The sequence below is a fragment of the Lissotriton vulgaris genome, chromosome 4_1 (genome assembly GCF_964263255.1).
Source record: "Lissotriton vulgaris chromosome 4_1, aLisVul1.2, whole genome shotgun sequence".
NCBI lineage: Eukaryota > Metazoa > Chordata > Amphibia > Caudata > Salamandridae > Lissotriton > Lissotriton vulgaris.
Window position 1 is genome coordinate 923989025 of NC_141691.1, and position 19123 is coordinate 924008147.

Consider the following 19123-nt stretch of genomic DNA (forward strand, 5'->3'; position numbering starts at 1 on the left):
GATTCAGGCATGTGAATCTATGAAAGACACCAATACTGGATAACTGCTGTTACAGGTAAGTAACGCATTTCTTCTCCGTGTGTGAGGAGATGCATGGGCAGGGCAGGTCGGTAGATTACATGGCCATTGTGCTTCACTCAATAGATTATGTTTGTGAAGGGCAGCTCCCAGCCCGCATCATTTGGTTGTTTAGATTCCCTCTCTTCATTTGCAACTCCACCCTCATCCCCTATCCCCTTGTGCTGTTGCAGGCCAACAAGGAAAGGTTAACCAGTTTTGGACTGTGTCTGACTTTGAATACACATTGACCAGTTCCAACTGGCCTAACATTGTGGTTCCTTGTTCCAGTGTATGGGAGAGCAACAGTAAGATGCACTTCTCTCTCAGGGGATCTCTATTGACATTCATAAGCACGGAATAGTCCTGCCCATATGTGGGTATCCCAGAGCACTCTGTTAAAATTAATCTTCTTTAGTGTGCGCATTATGCTTACTTCAGGAAGGCCAAAACTGGGACATGTTTTGCAGCCTATAAAGAAGGCTGTTGATAATTACTTTGATTTATACTTAAAGTCCAGAATTGTTGGAACCAGCTATAGAGGCTTTACTCACACCAACTTCAGCTGAAGCGACTCCATCTAGGCTTCAGAAAAAATACAAACCTCTTGAACAGGACCCATTATTTCTGCTTTGTGATCCTCCTGATTCGGTTGTAGTCTTAGCTGCAAGGAAAGTCCACTTAACCAACCCTTCATCCAATATCCCACCAGAAAAAGAAACCGTAAACTGGACTCTACAGGACGCAAAGTATGCAGAACCATAGCTATCTACACGAAGTCTGCAAACGCTTTTGCCCTCCTCAGAAGATATGATGGTAATTATGTGACTCCCTACAACAATTACTGGATGATTTACCAAGGGACCACAGGGAAGACTTTATAGAAATTATGGTGTCTAATCGGAATCTCAGCAGGTTCTTCCTTGCTAACAACTCATGGCTATTGCCACAGTTTAATTTCAGGAGAGATTATTGACTTCATTTGACAGCTCTGAAGCAAAAAGCTCAACACAGAATTCCCAATCTCCCTTTCTCTGGCACCACTTTATTTGGGAGTCACACAGATGATGAAATGGCTTGCATGGAAATAGAAACCCTGGAAGCCTTTGATCTGGAGAAACGTTAGGAGTAGAGTAAACATCCTCACAAGGCTTGCGAGAGATGGTGTTGTTACACTCCGAGGGTTCAACCCACTCAGTGCCTTCAAGAACACCAGTACCATCTGCAACAAGGCCTTTCCAGCAACATCAAAGGAGTCCACCAAAAGGAAGGAGTCTGCATCAAATGGCTGAAGCGGGGAAACGTCCCGTAGGCTCCAATAAATGAGCCCCCCTGTTACCTACTCCGGTAGGGCAAATATTACCAAATACTTAAGAGTGGAGTGCTCATGGATCTCCTTTAAATACAAGGAACATGGTCCCCAAAAGAAATGACACACCATATCAACCTTCTGAAGCTATTGGCTGTTGATTTGGCTCTAAAGTCCTTCCGGCTATCCTTCAAGACTAAATCCCTATTTTTTTAATTCAAATTACCCAACAATGATTTATTGTCTGAACAAACAAGAAGAGACGAAGTCCAGAACCTTATCACTAAAAGCCCAAACTGTTGTATATGAATTTAGGAACCTAGTGTAATTTTCCTGATTCATACCCATATATAGGTATAAATTACCATATCCTTATAAAGGCATAGAAATCATAACCATATTTAGACTTCGCCTATGCAGTCCAAATACGGCATGGCTACTTCCACTAGTTCCGAGAATCCACAACCATTACTTGGAAAAACCCGCCTTCAGCAGTCGGGGTCTTCCCCTTGCTTGAATATTGATTTATCCAAGAACTCATGGAGTTTTCAAAGAACTGAGTCTTTGATGACATTATTATGTACAACCTTACATCAAACTCTGCACCTTCAAGGTATAAATATGCTTACATTTGCCCAGTCAAACACACAGTGGTTTGGAGCAATTCGACGATCTACTTGCCTGGCGCCCTGCTGCAGCATGTTCTGAAGGAAGCTGACCCTCCAGCTGACTCACTGAGAGAGATGCTGTCTTATCTCTTGATGATAAATTCAGCTCCAGTGTTTCCAGGCTACCCTTGTGGGTTGCTGGGAAATAGAGTCCTGAGAGAGAGAGAGATACCAGACCTCTTCTTTCTAAACCAAGGTACGGAACTGATGAGACCCTTAGAGAATTCTTGGAATAGATTCTTGGCAAAGAATACTAAAACTAAGCGACACCTCACTTACTTCTTCCCTTGTACTAGACTTAGGTACACTTAGGCGTATTTTAGGAGCACCAGTTGAGTACTTTTAGTCTTTTTTTAGTGTGTGTATTTTATGGCTTAGAAACCATTTCATGCTTTTACAGTATTATTTTATAATACTCTTTCTACTGTACGCATTGTACTTTGCAACCAGTATGACGACTGTAGCAGTAAATTTCCTCTGCATGAGAAACAAGACAGTTCGATAAATACTTTTTATTGAAAACGCCAGTCTCTCTTTCTCAGCACCTCTGGTGAAACAAAGCATGCACAAATGACTAGGTAAAATAACTGTCTATTGTTTCCGCGACTCTAGAGATTGATTTCTTATTCTTGGGAAACAAATTTGTCATGTTTATGCAGTTGTCAGAAACTAATCCCTTCTTGTGAATTCGAGAGTTTCCAGAGACCTCTGAGCTAGCTGCACTCACAATTAAGTCTAATATATTCGATAGACCTAGTCGACCTCAGTCCTACGTCTAAACTATAGTATATGTTATTTGTTAGAAGGCGACCTCAGGGGAGGGCAGGAAGTGTACCTGACCACCCTGGGACCCACCTCCCTAGGTACGAAGACGAGCACTGGAGGGAGACTTCTCAGGGGGAGAGTCTCGAATCTAGGATCGTACACACCACACAAGCACCAACGACAAAGAGACACCACACCGTAGCTTCTTAAGAACGTTTCTTTATCTCGTGGTTCAAGGGATCTTTATGATCAGAGGAAGCTGGTAGAGTTACAAGTGGAGCAAGAGCTCAATGAGTCTCGGTCAGGGTAGGGGTAGTGGGACAGTCTTAGGGATCAGTGTCAATATCGTTTCGTATCCGGCGCACAGCTCTCAATCCTCGAGCCGGGGGATGCGGGCGATCTTTCAGGGTCCAGCTGGACCAGATGAGTCAGGGAGCCGCGAGTCACTCAGCAGGGCTCAAGCAAGATGTCGGAGGTCCTACGATCTTCAGGGGAGCCGCAAGTCACTCAGCAGGGCTCAGGTGTTCCAAGGTTGCAGGGGAGCCGCGAGTCACTCAGCAGGGCTCAGGTGGTTCCAGCAGAAGTCCTTCTCTGCCAACGAGCCGCGACCACGTCAGCAGGGCTCTCGTCGTTCCAGAATCGAATCTGTCGATAGTCCCGGAGCAACCCCAGTTATAGGACTGCTCCTCTTTGATCTCCGGAGTTCTGGTCTGCAGGGGACTTGGCACCTGGGGGCCGCTTGTTGGGGTTTCCTGCCATGCGGCCCTTTGATCCATTCAGGTGGGTTTCGGGAGGAGTCCCAGACACACAGCAAGCGTGGAGCCAGCCCTCCGGGCGGCCGGAGGGGTAATCGAAACCCACTTCTCGAGGAGAGGTCGGAGGTGTGAAGGATACTACTCCTCCCTCTCTCACTCGCGGGGAGCGTTCTGTCCTCACGCCAGGGTGGCGCCTCTTGGCCTAGGCTGCGCTGGCTCGGGCTGCCATCTTAGGTGCCGGAAAGTGGGCACACAAGGCCTATGGGCCGGGAAGATGGAGGTACGGGCTGGGAAGTCAGGGAATGGTTAGGCCTAACAGGGAGGGAAGGGTTGGCTAGGTCGGGGGACTCGGGGGTCTGTCGTGGTGTACGCTTGGAAGGGTGTTGCTACAGGTCAGGGAGGACCACGCCACGAGGCCGGGTCTAACATTATTCCAATGCGCAGAGCCTATTGGGAATATAGGAACTACACTACAAAACAATATGGCATTTGTTCCTGGCCAGTAGCTTACAGTTTACTGTAACCCATCTGCCCAAAATACACCAGCGGACTCCGTAAGCAGGGTTCTTCAAGAAATTCATGAGTGGGTACTAAAAGGCTCAGTTGTTCAAGACTTCTTTTGCACCTGGGGGTTTTCCTCATGTAGATCTGTTCGCGATCACAGAAAACAAAAAATGCCTAGACTTTGCCGTTCGGTTTTACCAACCAGGGACCTTAGTGAATGCCATATTGATCAACTGATCTGGCAATTTTCTTTATGCTGATCCACCCATGCCCCTTATTCCGACCATAATCATCAAACTGTGTTACTCGAAGGCCAGAATTATATTGATAGCTCTGGAATTGCCCAGATAGTGGTGGTTTGCGAATGTCCTACACATGTCGGAACAACCACACATGAGACTGCTGTGTAGACCTTTTCATGAGGTTCGGAGGCCACTTTGTCCATCCTAAACTTCCCTCTTTGAGTTTGGCAGCATGGCTTCTGAATTCGCTCAACATGGACATACAAAGTACATGCAAGAATGCACAGACATTCTAAAAGAAACAGAACGTCTATCTATTCTTCATCTTATTCTTTCAAATGAGACATTTTGTATCTGGTGTTCTGACCAGAACATTTATCCGAGCATGTTTTAAAAAGCTTTACTACCATACTGAATTTGGCTAAATATGTCCTACAATTTTCTTCTTCTATTAAAGTCCATTTGGTGCATATTACGGCCTACAGAAAATGTTCTTCACTAAAAAATTTCAGTTATGAAGGACTTGGAAGGTATCATTAAAGTCTTTCCACCAATATGCCACCCGTCTCCTATGTTATGTTAAGAATTTTTTTAAAGTGAGCAATTACCACAAAGGTGTCTCGGCGCTGTCTGAAAGGCAAGCTAGATGCTGTTTAGAGGTTAAATAGCCTCTCCTAGGGAGTTGAATGTCCTAGTTTCATGTCTCATGGCAGCTCCTTTCAAACCTATCCGTAAAGCAAATTTCTTGGAAAACAGCTTCTTTGGTTGTCAATTTATCATAGGATTAGTGAGGTTCAAGCTTTATAGTCTGTGATCCATATGTTGTAATTCATAGCAATAAGGTATTTATAAGATCTCTGAAATTCTTACCAAAGTTGTTTTGGATTTTCACATTTAATCAAACCACTATCCTGCCAAACTTCTTTCAGAATCCTTTACCTCCAGCAGAAAGATATCTCTGCACTTTGATATGAGATGGGTTTTAAAATGTTATCTAGTCAAAACTAGATATTCACAAATCCGAACAATTGTTTGTAAATAATGGCCCTTCACATACAGGTTCTAGCCGCATTTCAACACTCTATATTCAGGTGGATAGTCTCTTGCATTCTATTGTGCTATAAGCAGACAAAACCCTGACTGGTAGACCAAAGGCTCATTCTACAAGAGGGAAAGCAGCAACAGCTGCTTTAATGGGAAACATTCATAGTGTGGAAATGTGTACAGCAGCTACATGGAGGTCTGTTCAAACTTTTACACGGCTCTATTGGTTAGACTCTGATGCTAGACAGATGCTGAAGTAGGATAAGGAATCTTTGCTTGGATAGATCCTTTTACTTTGCCGGTACCGTTGGTAGGGATGGGCTTGTTATTCTATTCAGTGCTTATGGTTATCAATGGAGTTTCCCCTGAGAGAAAGAGAGAGAATGGTTTCTTACCTGTAATCCTACTTTTCTCTTGGGGAAATCTCGATTGAAATCCATAACAACCTGCCCTCCTCTCAGTGGGAGAGACTAAAATAGTTAATATATATATATTTTTTTTGCATGATTTGTTTTGCTATATAAAAACAACTGGGCTAACTGCCATCTTTTGGCATTTTGGGGCACTAGAGGTACTGTGAGCTCTCAGAGGTACAGTGTCGGTGTTTAGAAGTACAGTACTGCAGCTTTTGTGTCTATATTGCCATTACTTCTCCATTTCTTTAAAAAATGGTTTTATGACGGATAGTTAAAAGAAAATATTCAACTCCTGGAAATTATTTTGTGATATTTTGACCGTTTAAAAATATAAATTAAACTAATTGACCAATATAGACTTCATATGCTTTTAAGCGTTATAAACAGGCGACTGTGTGCACTAAAAAAATCATATATTTTAAAGAAGTGCTTCGGATCACTGCACATGGGCGGACAATTCAGTGCTTAGGATTTCAATGGAGATTCCCCTGAGAGTGAACTAGGATTACAAGTAAGAGACCATTCATTCTCGAAGACTGATTAAGTGTTTCAACATTTTAAAAAGGCAGCTAGCTGGGTTTTGATTTGGGCCACCAGAATATAACTGACCCCCCTCAGTCCTCCACTGTACTCATTAGTGCCCTGTGGGGAAGGCATATTCACTAGTGCAGATCAAACGTGTTGTCAGTACTAGAACATGTACCGGATTACTACTCTCCCTCCAGGCTCAGCCAACATCTAGATAACTGCATGAAATCTTGCTGGGCGGTGGGGGTACACAGAGAACTGTCAACATGAGTAGCTGAACTGCGCCGGTCGGGTGGAGCCAACATGTTGCGAAGAAGCCCTCCACAAAACCCGGCTGATGCATGAATCTATTTAGACCGAGAACACCAGGAAAAGCCAAGAACGAATCTGTATTATCTGGGTTGAGCTGGTGAGCCTTCACATTCTCTGCCCACCTGTGCCCTTACAATGCTAGTATCAGCCTTCTTCTGTCTAAACAAATACTGCAAGGTTTTATACCTTCACACCCCTGGCATGTGCTTGGGTTCTTTTGGCTGAATTTCAATATCTGAATCATTTTATTTGGAATTAGTGAAGCCTTTGGGTGCTGCTTATGCCCATTTCTTGTGAGTGATTTCACAACACTAAAAATGTACGATGGACTGTTGGATTTTATATGTGGGCTTATACATAAAAAATAAAAAAAACTGCAAAAAATTTAGCAACTACATGGGGTTCCATTCTGGGTGCTTGTGTAGAAGTGTACTTGTTTCCTAAACCATTGACTGAACACTTGATCTCGAGGGCCTAGAACTGCAGCAGTGACATCATTGGGGTGTGTGGTCCTTGTTTGGGACTATTATTTCTGTGACTTTTTTTTTTTTATATCTAGTCTCCTATGTTCTAAATTTGCCAGCTGAGGGTTCGTCCCACTGAATTGTCCTAAACTCAAAATCAAGGTTGGGTCAGTACATCAAATTAGTCTGGAAGCACAACATGTGGACGCCTAGTGCAAACATGTCAGGGGAAAAGCCTTTCATACTTCGACCTACCAGGAAATCCATAGTTCAGTTTTAGAGCATGTGCTGTGGTACTGCCACTGGGCATTGCCAGAGGACATAAGTAATCTAACCTGTTATGTGCTGCATGTCGTATCCTTTTACGTGTGTAGTGCCAGCATTAGAATCTTTTTGTTAGAGATTTGTGCCTAAAGAATCTAATGGAGCAAGGGGGGGTATATATCTTTCTCATCATGTAAGTATCAAAAGCCACCTGGATCACTTTCATGAATTGGAGTACTTGCTGCAAGTGGCAATAAACGTGCTGCCTTGAAAAGAAATTTCTGATGTGGTTCCTCCCCAGGAATTTCTGAATTGTAATTTTATTTTCTGGTAAGTCGTCTTTGAATTGCAAAACCTACATAATGCTGTAAAGTGCTGTAGTACCACTCTATATCTATTTTTGGGTTATAATTTTTATTTTTCATCCAGGTTTGGAGTATGTGGTTGAATACAGGCGCCCAAGAATGGCAGACTTTGATTATAACTGTGAGCTGTGTGGAAGCAGATCAAAGTTGGTCCCTATGATCGTGCATCTCAATGGCTTAAAACATAGAAAGGCTTACATTGTAAGTACTTCATTTCAAACAATGTTTAAATCCCTTAAAACCTAATTGATCATGTTTTTACACTAGATTTTTATTTTTTAAACAGAGTAAACATTTTCCTTTCACTGCCAAAAATCGGGACCCAAACGAAGCCCTGTTCCAGTTCCTGAGAAGAATGGCATTGGAGATTGAACGATACAGAGGCTTAAAAATGTTTCGTGTAAGTATGGTCAATTTTCTGTAAAGTTTCCTATAGTGCTTGTCATGTGGGTTTAGGTTTGATTGTTTACATTTTGTGATACAATACATTTCATTAAAGTATACTTGTAGAAAGCTGGCTCTTTATTTAGTGGACCAACACGAGGTGCACTGTATAAAGTCCAGGCAACTCCTATTGGTTTAGAGGCAAACATGATAATCTGAAATGCTCTCTTTTGTGGTAGGATGGGCAAGCAGTTTAGGCTTATCAGAGGGCAGTGCTAAGCATTTGTTGTACTCGGACAGGCAATAAATGAGCGACACACAAGAATAGATCAAAGACTAATTTAGAAAAATTTGTTTTTATATATATATTTTGATACCTAGGTCAGGTAGGTATTTTTTTTAATAAACGTTTTTACAAGTAAGTAAAAAGTTTACTAAACTGCTGATGTGCTTTGACGGAGTGTGCCCTGTGTTCCTGCCAACCAGGTACCCAGGGCCTATGTTCTTTCCCTAAACTGCATTGAAAACCAAACAAATTGGCACTCTTTGTCCACAGCTCAGTCCCTTGTAAGTGGTACCACCAAGGTCACTGTGGCCAGAAAAGGCCTCTAAGGGCTGTAGCACCTTTTGTGCCACCCTTAGAGGCCCTGTACCTTTACACACATCCACTTCCTTTGCAGGCTGCGTGTTTTGGTGCAAAATAGTGGAGATTTGACATGGCACACATCCCTGCGTGCCATGCCAACAACTCACTGGCCTGACATAGGTCAGCCACCCCGCTAGCTGGGTGCACTATTTCAGCGGTGACGGTACAGGTGCTTGAGCTCTGTACCCCTACAGCAGTGGTTCCCAAACTGTATGCCACTGCACCCTGAAGCACCATTCGGAGTAGCCAGGGGCGCCGCGCGCGATGTGTGAAAGATATCCTGTGCTGAGGAAGCTTCTACTGTAGTTGAGAATGTGCACAATTAACAAATGATGCGTTTTTTTACACCCTACCTGTCAGCTTGAAGGCAGTAAGTGAATCTTATTTAGATTACACCCAGCCGCTGTGCAACACACGGGAGAGTAACAAATGCCACCTATGTAATCTTGAATCACGGGTTGGCCCAAGAGCGCACGGACGCCATATGTGCTTATGTGTTTTTGCGTAGCCTCCGCTTACGCACAGCAGACTGAGCGTTATTGCTGCCCGTGTTCTGCTGCGCCTCCGAGGACCCTTCCCAATTTACACAGGTTGGTTGCACACCAGAATACTCCTTTCTTACTGCAAAAAAAAGGGGGACATGACCAACTCCTGACCGGCCAAGCCCCTGTAATTATGCTGTCTGCTGTTCGTGTCTGCGCCAGAATTAAAAAAACAGAAATTCCAGTGGGCAAACTCGCTGTGGAAATAGGCCGCATTGCAGTCTGAATTAGTTTCCCGGCCCCATTCTGACCCGTGGCCAAGGTCCGGCACGAAGCATGTTATTAATATTATTATTATTGTAATAAATAATGTAACCCAGTTTCCTTCTCCGCCTCAGTGAAAGCAGTTCCCCCTCAGTATATTTCTCCCTGTTAGTAACAAGAGTAAGGCCTCCCAAATAGTATTTTCAAACCTTATCTACGATCACACACTGAGGCGCTGTTAGGAAGAGTATTATTTTGTTACTACAAATATCTAGATGGGCCCTTATTTAGAGGAAAAAAGAATATATGGGATATACCTTATTTAGAATGCTTTCTTCGGTTTTATATTCACGCTTAAAGACTCATGGTACTTTTAATAATGGCTGCCACTTCGGATTTAGCCATTAATTAGCCTTGCATAGCAGAAGGAATGCTAAAGATATTTGTAAAATTGAAACGATGAACAGACCGCTCCTAAAAAGCACAGAAAAAACATTTCCTTCATGAGGATCAGATTGATTTTAGATGCTCAACTCAAACTTTTCCTTGAGCAAGGGGATATCAGTGTTACTAGAGTCCCCGATAGTGAGCGAGGGTGGGGTTAACAGTAGGAGCATGTCTCACACAAAACAGAATATACTAATTTAAACCAAGATGTAGTAGCTGTTAGACTTTGAAGGAACCCTGACAAGGAGTGATTTTCATTTCACCTGTATACTTTGCTCCTCCTGTTACCCAGTATTTTGAAACACAAAATAAATTTAAAAAAAAGTACATTTCACTGAACACGAGAATGCCTTCAACTTCAGGGTAGACTCGAGTGAGAAGCTTTTTAGGTGGCAAATAGAGGGATATGCATTAAAGCCCCCTATAGAGCCTGGAAAATATCAGTGCGATAAGTTGCTAATTGAAGATAAAATGCAAATTGAAGGTAAAGTAGACAGCTTGAGGTAATTAGGAGAGAGGGCCCGTTCTTTTACACTACAGAGCATATATGACCAGAGTGCATGATGAAGGGGGACATACCTGGTAGAAGATACATTTCTCCCAAAAATCTTGGTGTTTCCTAAACCTCTTTCGGTATCTAAGCACTCCTACTGTGTGCGTTTAGGTGGCACTACACTAAACCAGATTGAAAAAATGTCATGATCAACTTGTGATACAAGTGACAGAGACTGCCTGCCGTAAGGGAAATAATCGTGGTGCTTTTACCCTAACTGCAGAACCTTTTGTAAGAGGTGTGCAAAAATTTGGTAATTTGCTTTTATGTAATTACATGAAATTTCAAGAAAACTACTCAATCATGCAAAATGCATAGTTGTGTGCTATTGTTTAAGCCATTTGAGCGACATTACCTTGAAATTTTATTTACAGACCCCAGTCGCAGCAGACCAAACAATTAATCAAAACGCCCCTGCCCCCTGGCAATCCGGTTACATAGACTTTGATTGAAACTCATTAATATCAACACTGCCTTTCACTCTCCAGTCCTGGTGGATCACTCTCATCAAAGTGTGATAAACACACCATTACTCAAAATCTGCAGTCACACAGCTGTGTCACTTCTGGATGTCCAGACCCTGCGTTTGCTTAATTGTTCAAGGTCTTGATGCCAAGACTTTCTGGACTGTTCTCACTACCCCATACTTTGCAGTCTCCTGACTGTTCTGTTAAGTGCCCAGTTGTTGCAATTCCCAGACTGCTCCAGTTCTGGATACCCAGACTCTGCCGTCTCCTCACTGTTCTCTCTACCCCATACTCTACAGTCTCCTGACTGTTCTAGTTTAGTGACCAGAGTCTACATTCACATGACTGACCCAGCTTTTGATGTCTGGACTAGTCATTATCCTGTCTGTTCCAGTTCTGTATGTCCACAGTCTAAAATATCCTGACTGTTCCAGTTCTGGATACCCAGAGTCTGCAGTTCCTGACTGTGAGAAGGTGGCCTGATATGCAGTGCTCACTATTCTAGTGAACACTATGTATCAGTCCAGCAACCCTTATTGATGATTGGATGTAAGTCAACCTTATAGACCAGCTATCCTAGTAGCGTGGATACGAGCAGTCTAAGGCTAAAGACTCGAGAGGGCGTGTTAAGCCAGCTGTTTACCACACATATACCCCTTGAATACCAAGTGAAAGGACACCACACAAGTGTTATGAAAATAAACAGTTATTTATTAAGTATCACAACAGCCCTGTACTCTTTATGAGGACAGGGTACTAAGCACAAACCAAAACTCTTACAAAAATACTTAAGTTAGCACAGTATATACAAATGCCCGAGGGGCACGGAAAACCATATACTCTGAAAGTGGAATGTGAAATTACTAGCAGGTAAGTACAGTACTAATAGCTTTTGGAATCGCTAGGACTTGACTAGGGAATCGTTAGATTACTTCTAGGAGGCCTAGGGGACTCGGGTGCAGTGTGTGCACTCTCACGCGAGATGCGGACAAAAGTCTATGGTAGCTAGAAATTGCAAAGTTAGTGTTCTCGGGCGAACCCGACCTGGTAGGAGGAAAACGAAAGTGGATTCTGACCCTTGGATAGTGAGGCTATGCTGGGGCACCGAAATGCCGAAGTTACCTAGCCCAGGGGCTGCAGCTGCATAGGACTCAAAAGACGTCGGGAATCCTCGTTGCCGGACCAGGAGCCTGGAAGAAAGAAGTTGCTGGCAGGCGACCAATGAAGAAAGTTCGGTGGATCCAAGCCTGGATCGATGGAAGATGACACCTGAAAGCAGAGGGGACCAAGTTCGAGACTACTAGCCAGTAGTCAGTGGGCACCAGGAGGGCACCGGATGGTAGCCACCTCGACTAGGTGAGTGGGTGACGCTGTGCTCGAAGATCTCACGGACCAGGAGGCGTTGTCGGCGACCAGGATGGAGGATCGAGCTGTCCCACGAAGGTAGAAGCTGTCGGCGTCGCTGGACCCAGGATTGGGCAACAAAGCCTTGGCAAATTCAAGCCCACGCGGTGGACTCAAAATGGCGTCTGGAGTGGACCAGGAGGGTCCGGGGTGCCTCTCTTCAAGAAGGAAGCAAGGGCCAGTCTGGAGCAACCAGACCAGCAGCAGTGATGTCGTCGGGCGTCGTGTAGAAGGCCACAAGCCAGCCGGCTAGTAGCCACACAGCGCGGTGAGCACGCAAAAGCGGAAGGGCCCCACGCAGATCGTGGAGATGCTGGAGGGCTGATCTTCGGTGCTGGAGCTGCTCAGGGTTGGGGCTTCTCGGACCCCAAAGCACTCACCAGTGGAGCACACGGTGGGCTTGTTGCAAAGAAGTCGTGCAGTCTTGGCGATCGTCGGTCCCTCGAGGTCTCGTCGCACTCACAGTTCTCAGCTTTGCTGTAGAGGTGAGTAGAGGTCAGAGGTGCCAGGGAAGCCGGGTCTCGTCGAGCTGGGTCGTCGGATTCGTGAAGAAGGACTTGCAGCAGACCGCAGTGTTCTTAGGATGGTGCCCGCTTGATGCAGGGTGACTACTCCTTAGCCACAAGGGAGAATCTTGAAGAAGAAATCGTGAAGTCCTTTCGAAGAAAGTCGTGTCTTGATTCCAAAGATGATCTAATTTGAACAGGGGGCCCGCTCCCATCTTTATACTAAAAAAAGGGGCTGACCCGGTGACTAGGTCCTGCCTATGGGTGGGACTAGGAGGGGGGTGGTTACACCCCTTTCCCCTGCCGGACTTCCCCAGGCCAGGGGCTGGTGTGCCCCTGGAACTGGTTCTGACCGGCCTATGCGTAGTGAGCACCGGGGTGCCACTCAGCAGTCACCTTCCTGAAAAGCCCTGCCTACCCAGGATACACAAAACCATGTCTGGGACGGTGCTAGCACCGCCCCTGACAGGAAACCCTTTGTCCAGGCTCCCCTCGCTGGAAGGACTCCCAGCTGCAGGGGGTCAGACTCGTGTCTGTGGTGGCAGCATCCATTTTGTGGAGCTGAGGCTTGAGTTAACTTTAACCGGGGTTCACAGTTACATACATGTCGTGTCCCTCTAGAAGGGTGGAATGCTAACCCCGTCGCCAGAATTGGCGAGGGGTTAGTATTCCAATTCGTATGACACCTTACTCGACATGTTTTGATAAAGCAATACCAAAGTTAGCATTTAACCGCGAGGATTATAATGCACTTAAGAGTATATGGTATGCGATATCATGGAACAGCTATTAGGACTTGGTTCCGCAAGCTGCAGACGGGCTCAGCTCATGCCAGAGCACCATCTCACACGATTCCAAGCACTCTGCCTTCAGGATTGTTAAGGCCTGCCATAGGAGTGACTGATAGGAATCTGTGTGTCCATTTTAGGGTTAGGTATAGGTATACTACACCTACAGCAAAGGGTGATTACACGACTTTGCCCCAGCTGTCATGCAGCCAGTTGTGTCAAATTTAGGAGGCCAGCCAGGGGTGGCATAATACATGCTGCAGCCCCTGGCAGCCCTGGGTACACCTATGCCCTGAGTTACAGGGTCTGACAAGGTGGCCCAGTACCAATTGGTAGATGCACCTAGGGTACATGGAATCCATTTTAAAGAGAGAGCAGTAGGCCTGGGTTCCTGATTGGCAGGGTCCCAGGTCGACTATGTCAAAAACCAGCTAAAACACAGGGCAAAAAGTTGGGGGCAACCATAGTCAGGAGGTACCTTCCTACACTGACTCTCCACTTCTGGATGCACAGAGTCTGCAGTTCCTGACTGCTCCAGTTCAGTGGCCAGAGTCTGTAGTCACCTGGCTTCTCTAGTTCTGTGACAAGAGTCTACACTCACATGACTGACCCAGCTCTTATGTCTGGACTCTTCATTATCCAGTATGTGGTTGTTTAGGGGTCGTGGCTAGCAGCCGAGCGAGATGGCTGCTACCTGAAAGAGCTCTTGCCCTTCCCTGGCGTAATAGCTAACATACCACCGACTAGACCAGAGTGTGGAGCGAGGATAGATGGGGGTATTGCCCTGATTGCCCCCCCCCCCCCCGGCTGAAACTTATGCCCAGAGAAGCCCGCAAGAGGGTTATTGAGGCGAGGTAAGCCCTGGTCCGAGAGGTGGCGAATCCATCATGGCGGCACCTGACCAGGCTCTCTAACGGAATACTGCGACTTAGCCCTCCCTTGGGGCAACTGTGAGAGCAGAGGGGACCCGGTGCGAAGCCCTGGTAGGGAGGGGGAGCCGTTGAAGAAGATGCCGTGTGGCCCCCACCCCTCTAGAGCTGAGCTGTGCGGACTAAGATGCCGGAGCCTGCACTAATCAAGGTCCCGGCTTCTGGGCCTTCACGCGGGTGGTGACGGGGACCGGGCGGTGAAGTAGAGGGACGGGCTTGCATCTTACCCCCCCCCCCCCCCCCCCCCTCCCCCCATGCACCGGACTGATAGGGTGCCGCCGAGAGGCCGACAGAGGTGGGGCCAGGTCGCTCATCAGACAGTGAATAGGCTGCGTAGCGGCATACCAGTGTACTTGAGCCCTTGGCTTTGGGCCTGATCACCCTCCGAGGTACATTTCTTAGTGTTGCACCCTGAGTGGCAGCCTTAATCCACGGAGCGCCTGCAGGGAGGGGGAGAGAGGCTAATCTAGGCGGCTGGAAGTGTTGGGAGTGCGCAAACGCTCCACGGTGGAACATCGGAGGAGGACTTGACCTGTAATTCAGGAATGCAGAGACGATCGAACGGATGCACCTTCCGCGGAGGCGGCTATAGAGTCCAGCAGGCTGGAGGATCAAGACTGAATCGTCCGGCTGCTGAGCTGAGACATTCTCCTTGGTGCACGATGAACAAGGTTCGGGGGGGGGGGGGGTGGGCAGGGGTGATCTGTGGACTTGGTATTACAATTGCTTAATGGATCACTTGGGGTGGATGATATGAAGTATCTGCTGAATAGAATGATGTGATATGATGTTGCACGAAATTACTTATTGCCAGGTCAGTGGTAGTTATAAAGGATAAAGTCTAAAGTAGTCATGGAGGGGGGGGGGGGGTAATTCCCTCTGCATAGTGGGGTGAGAGGCACTCTGCCATGTTTGGTGGTGGGTAGTTTTGAATCCACAGGCAGGGTAGCAGGGTGGGGGGGGGTAGTTAAAGGTAGTGGGGGGGGGGGGTGGATGGGGGTGGTTGTTGTTGCCATGATATTGCTCAAATTGTGTGGCTCTATGCTACGAACCGGGAGGGCAGACTTTGCTGTGACAACAAACAAGTGTATTGGCCCTTTTTTCTGTGTTCCTATTTGGATGACAGACTAATAGCTGGTGCTGATTCTGTTATATGTATCGAGCTCATTATGTTGTTGATCTTATGTCTGACCTACAGCGCGATGTTTGTACTGAGTACCAATGGTAGCTGACCATGAATCGGTGCTCTCCATCCTCACTTGGAATGTTAACGGTTTGGGAGACAAAATTCAAAGGGGGATATTCCAGCAATATTTAAAACGGCAGTCCCCAGACATAGTTCTCTTGCAGGAGACCCATCTGGTTGGCAATAAGAGTAAGGCCCTAAACAGGTGGGGGTATAGGCATCTGGTGCATGCAGATTACACTACTGGTTCTAGGGGCACGTGTATCCTAGTTAGGACAAATGTTCCCCTGATTGTTCTTAATACATGGACAGATGCCGCTGGTAGGTTTGCAGTGGTTAAGGCACAATGGGAGGGAAGAGCCCTAAATATTGTATCAGTCTACCTGCCGCCAGCGTTGGGTAAAGTAGCCTTGGCTGAACTAGGCCGGGTGCTCACGGATCTTCCTGATGGGACCCTAATAATGGGGGAGACTATAACATGACGATGAATGACTTAACGGATAGGCACGCTGTGAGACAAACTACTCGACCAAATGAACTTCTATCCGACTTCACTACGGCCTTGGGGCTCCTAGATGTTGGGCGGGAACTGAGGGATGACCCGGTAAGCTATACTTATTTCTCCAGTGTTCATGGCAGCCTTTCCCAGATTGACTACTTTTTAACATATGCAGCCTCAGTGGGTAACTTTAGGTGACCCAAGACTTATCCCAGAGGCCTATCAGATCACTCCCCTGTAGGAATAGATTTCACACATGGTGCCAGACAGCAAAGCCGTACTATTGTCATCAATCCGTGCTTATTCAAGATCCCGGATATTAGGGAGGAGCTAAGTGTCCAGACTGGGTATTTCTTTGAGGAAAATGTGGGATCCGTAGATTCTGCGCAAACTATTTGGGAAGCTTATAAGGTAGTTCTGAAGGGATATGCTCTTTCGTTGAAAACTCAATATGTGGCCAAAAGACAGGAGGTTGACACAGCTGGAAGGGGAACTCAAGGACGTGGAGGAAAGATGTGCACTCCACCCCTCGGAGGAGTTGATACATGCCATGACACTGAAAAGGGATGAATACAAATTAAAAGCCCGAGAACATATGATATCGACGCAAACAGCTGCTCACCACAGACTTTACGAATCGGTGGGCAGGGCGTGTAAAACACTGGCCTGGTTGGAAAGAAAGGAACCGGAGCAAGTGAAGATTTTCCTGGGTGCACAGATCGAGACCATATAGAGCAAGGTGTTCCCCAGCAACAAGAGAACACTTGCCCTGCTGAAGGAGACCCGCCACTACCAGAAGGGGCGAGCTCTGACAGCGAGCAAGAACATGGCGATCATGGTGTCCTGCATACACCTGGTCCCCAATATACGGCTCCACATGAGACCATTCCAGGAATTGCTGCAACAGCAATGGTCACAAGCTACAGGAAGTTGGGAAGATCTAGTGGTTGTAACGCACGCAGTGAAGGAGGAGATGACGTGGTGGAACAAGGAGAACATAACCAAAGGGAAGCCTTTAACACCACCAGCCCCAACGGTGACCATCACCACAGACACATCCCAGATGGGATGGGGAGCACACATGAACAAGCTCAAGGTGATGGGTCTGTGGACTCCAGCAGATGCGATCAGACACATCAACTACCTGGAACTAAAGACCGTGCTCCTCGCCCTGAAGTCCGTCCAGAAACAACTGTACAACCAGAGAGTGTTGATACAAACAGACCACACAAAAACAATGTTGTTCATCTTCAAACAGGGAGGAACACAATCAGTCGCACTATCCAACCTAGCACAGGAAATATGGAGCTGGGCCATCCCACTCAAGAGACCTACTAGCCATACATCTACCAGGAAAGGACAACGTGGAAGCAGACAGGCTCAGCAGACCGACATCGGCATCCCACGAGAGGGAGCTCAATGCACAGGAAACGCAAAGGCTATTCAGGAGGTGGGGGAACACCAACGGTAGACCTATTTGCAACACACCAGAATGCGAAATGCAGATACTTGGCAACCAGGGGAACAATCCCAGGGGAATGTCCTATGGATAAGCTGGTCAAAAACATTTGCCTACGCTTTTCCCACAATACCACTGATTCACAGGGTACTCAGCAAGTGCAGAACCAGCAACATGACACTGAATCTGGTGGCACCACAGTGGGCAAGGCAGACCTGGTACTCGCAGAAAATGGAAATGGCGCAGGGACCACCCCACATGTTCGGGAAGAGAAAAGACTTGCTCTCCATGCAAAATGGAGAAGTACTACACCCAGAGCCAGAGAGCCTCAGCCTAGCTGCATGGCTCCTGAAGACATAGTTTGCACACCTAAGGCTACCGGAGAGCACTCTGCGGGGCTACGGGAGGCAGGGAGACCTACCACACAAAGGTGCTATGTGGCAAAGTGGAAGAGGTTCACACAATGGTGCAGCAAGGAAAAGCTACACAAAAAGATGACCAGGGAATCAACAGTGCTAAAATATCGGACACACCTGCTGAAAACAAAGTTAAGTTCATCTGCACCAAGAGTGCACCTAGCTGCGATAGTAGCCTACACAAGAGGAGAGACAGGAAAGAGCTTCTTTGCATCAGAAGTAGTCCAATTCCTAGAAGGGGTAAAAAGGATCGCACCACCTAAGAGGATGCCGCCACCGGCATGGAACCTCAATTTAGTCCTAACCGAGCTTATGAAAGTGCCTTTTGAACCCATTCATAAGGCCGCACTACAAATGCTCACAATGAAGACTGCCTTTCTGGTGGCAATCGCCTCGCTGCGCAGGGTAAGTGAGCTGCAAGCACTGACGCAACAATAACCTTACATCCAAATACACAATGACAGGGTGGTAATGAGACCAGGCCCACACTGTATGCTAAAGGTGGTTTCAAGGTTCCACATGAACCAAACAATACAAATACTGAGCTTCTTTCAGAAACCACCCATAAGCGTAGAGAGGGCACTGCACACTCTGGACGCTAGAAGGGCAGTAATGGATTACATGGAAAGCACGAAAGAGCACAGGAAACCCAAGCACTTATTTGTGTCCTTCGCAACCAGTTTCCTGGGTAGGCCAGTTACAAAAGACACCATTGCACGATGGATCGCACAAACAATACAATTCTGCCACAAACAGGCATAGCAAGAACTAACAGAGTGGGTACAAGCACACCCTACCAGGAAAAAGGGAGCAACAATAGCCTTCCTGGTTAACACACTGATTCAAGACATATGGCTGGCAGCAACATAGGCTTCAGTGCACACTTTCACTAAGCACTACTGCGTGGATATACAAATGAACAAGGAAGCACAAGTAGGACAGAGTGCTTCAACATATATTCAACAACCAACGCTCATCTGCCACACAGCCGCCACAAACA

General features: G+C 46.5%; 2 protein-coding genes across 3 annotated transcripts in view; both read left to right on the plus strand.

Annotated features, from left to right (window-relative positions):
* LOC147722730 (uncharacterized) overlaps positions 1 to 19123 on the plus strand; it is a 637985-nt gene that overhangs the window by 436599 nt on the left and 182263 nt on the right. The gene's annotated exons all lie outside the window — the stretch shown is intronic.
* LOC147722731 (uncharacterized) overlaps positions 1 to 19123 on the plus strand; it is a 488139-nt gene that overhangs the window by 50777 nt on the left and 418239 nt on the right. For both annotated transcript variants that reach the window (XM_086965201.1, XM_086965202.1), the window contains exons 6-7: positions 7758 to 7894; positions 7980 to 8093. In XM_086965201.1, coding sequence (XP_086821327.1) covers positions 7758 to 7894; positions 7980 to 8093 — 251 coding nt within the window. The remainder of the gene's footprint in view (positions 1 to 7757; positions 7895 to 7979; positions 8094 to 19123) is intronic.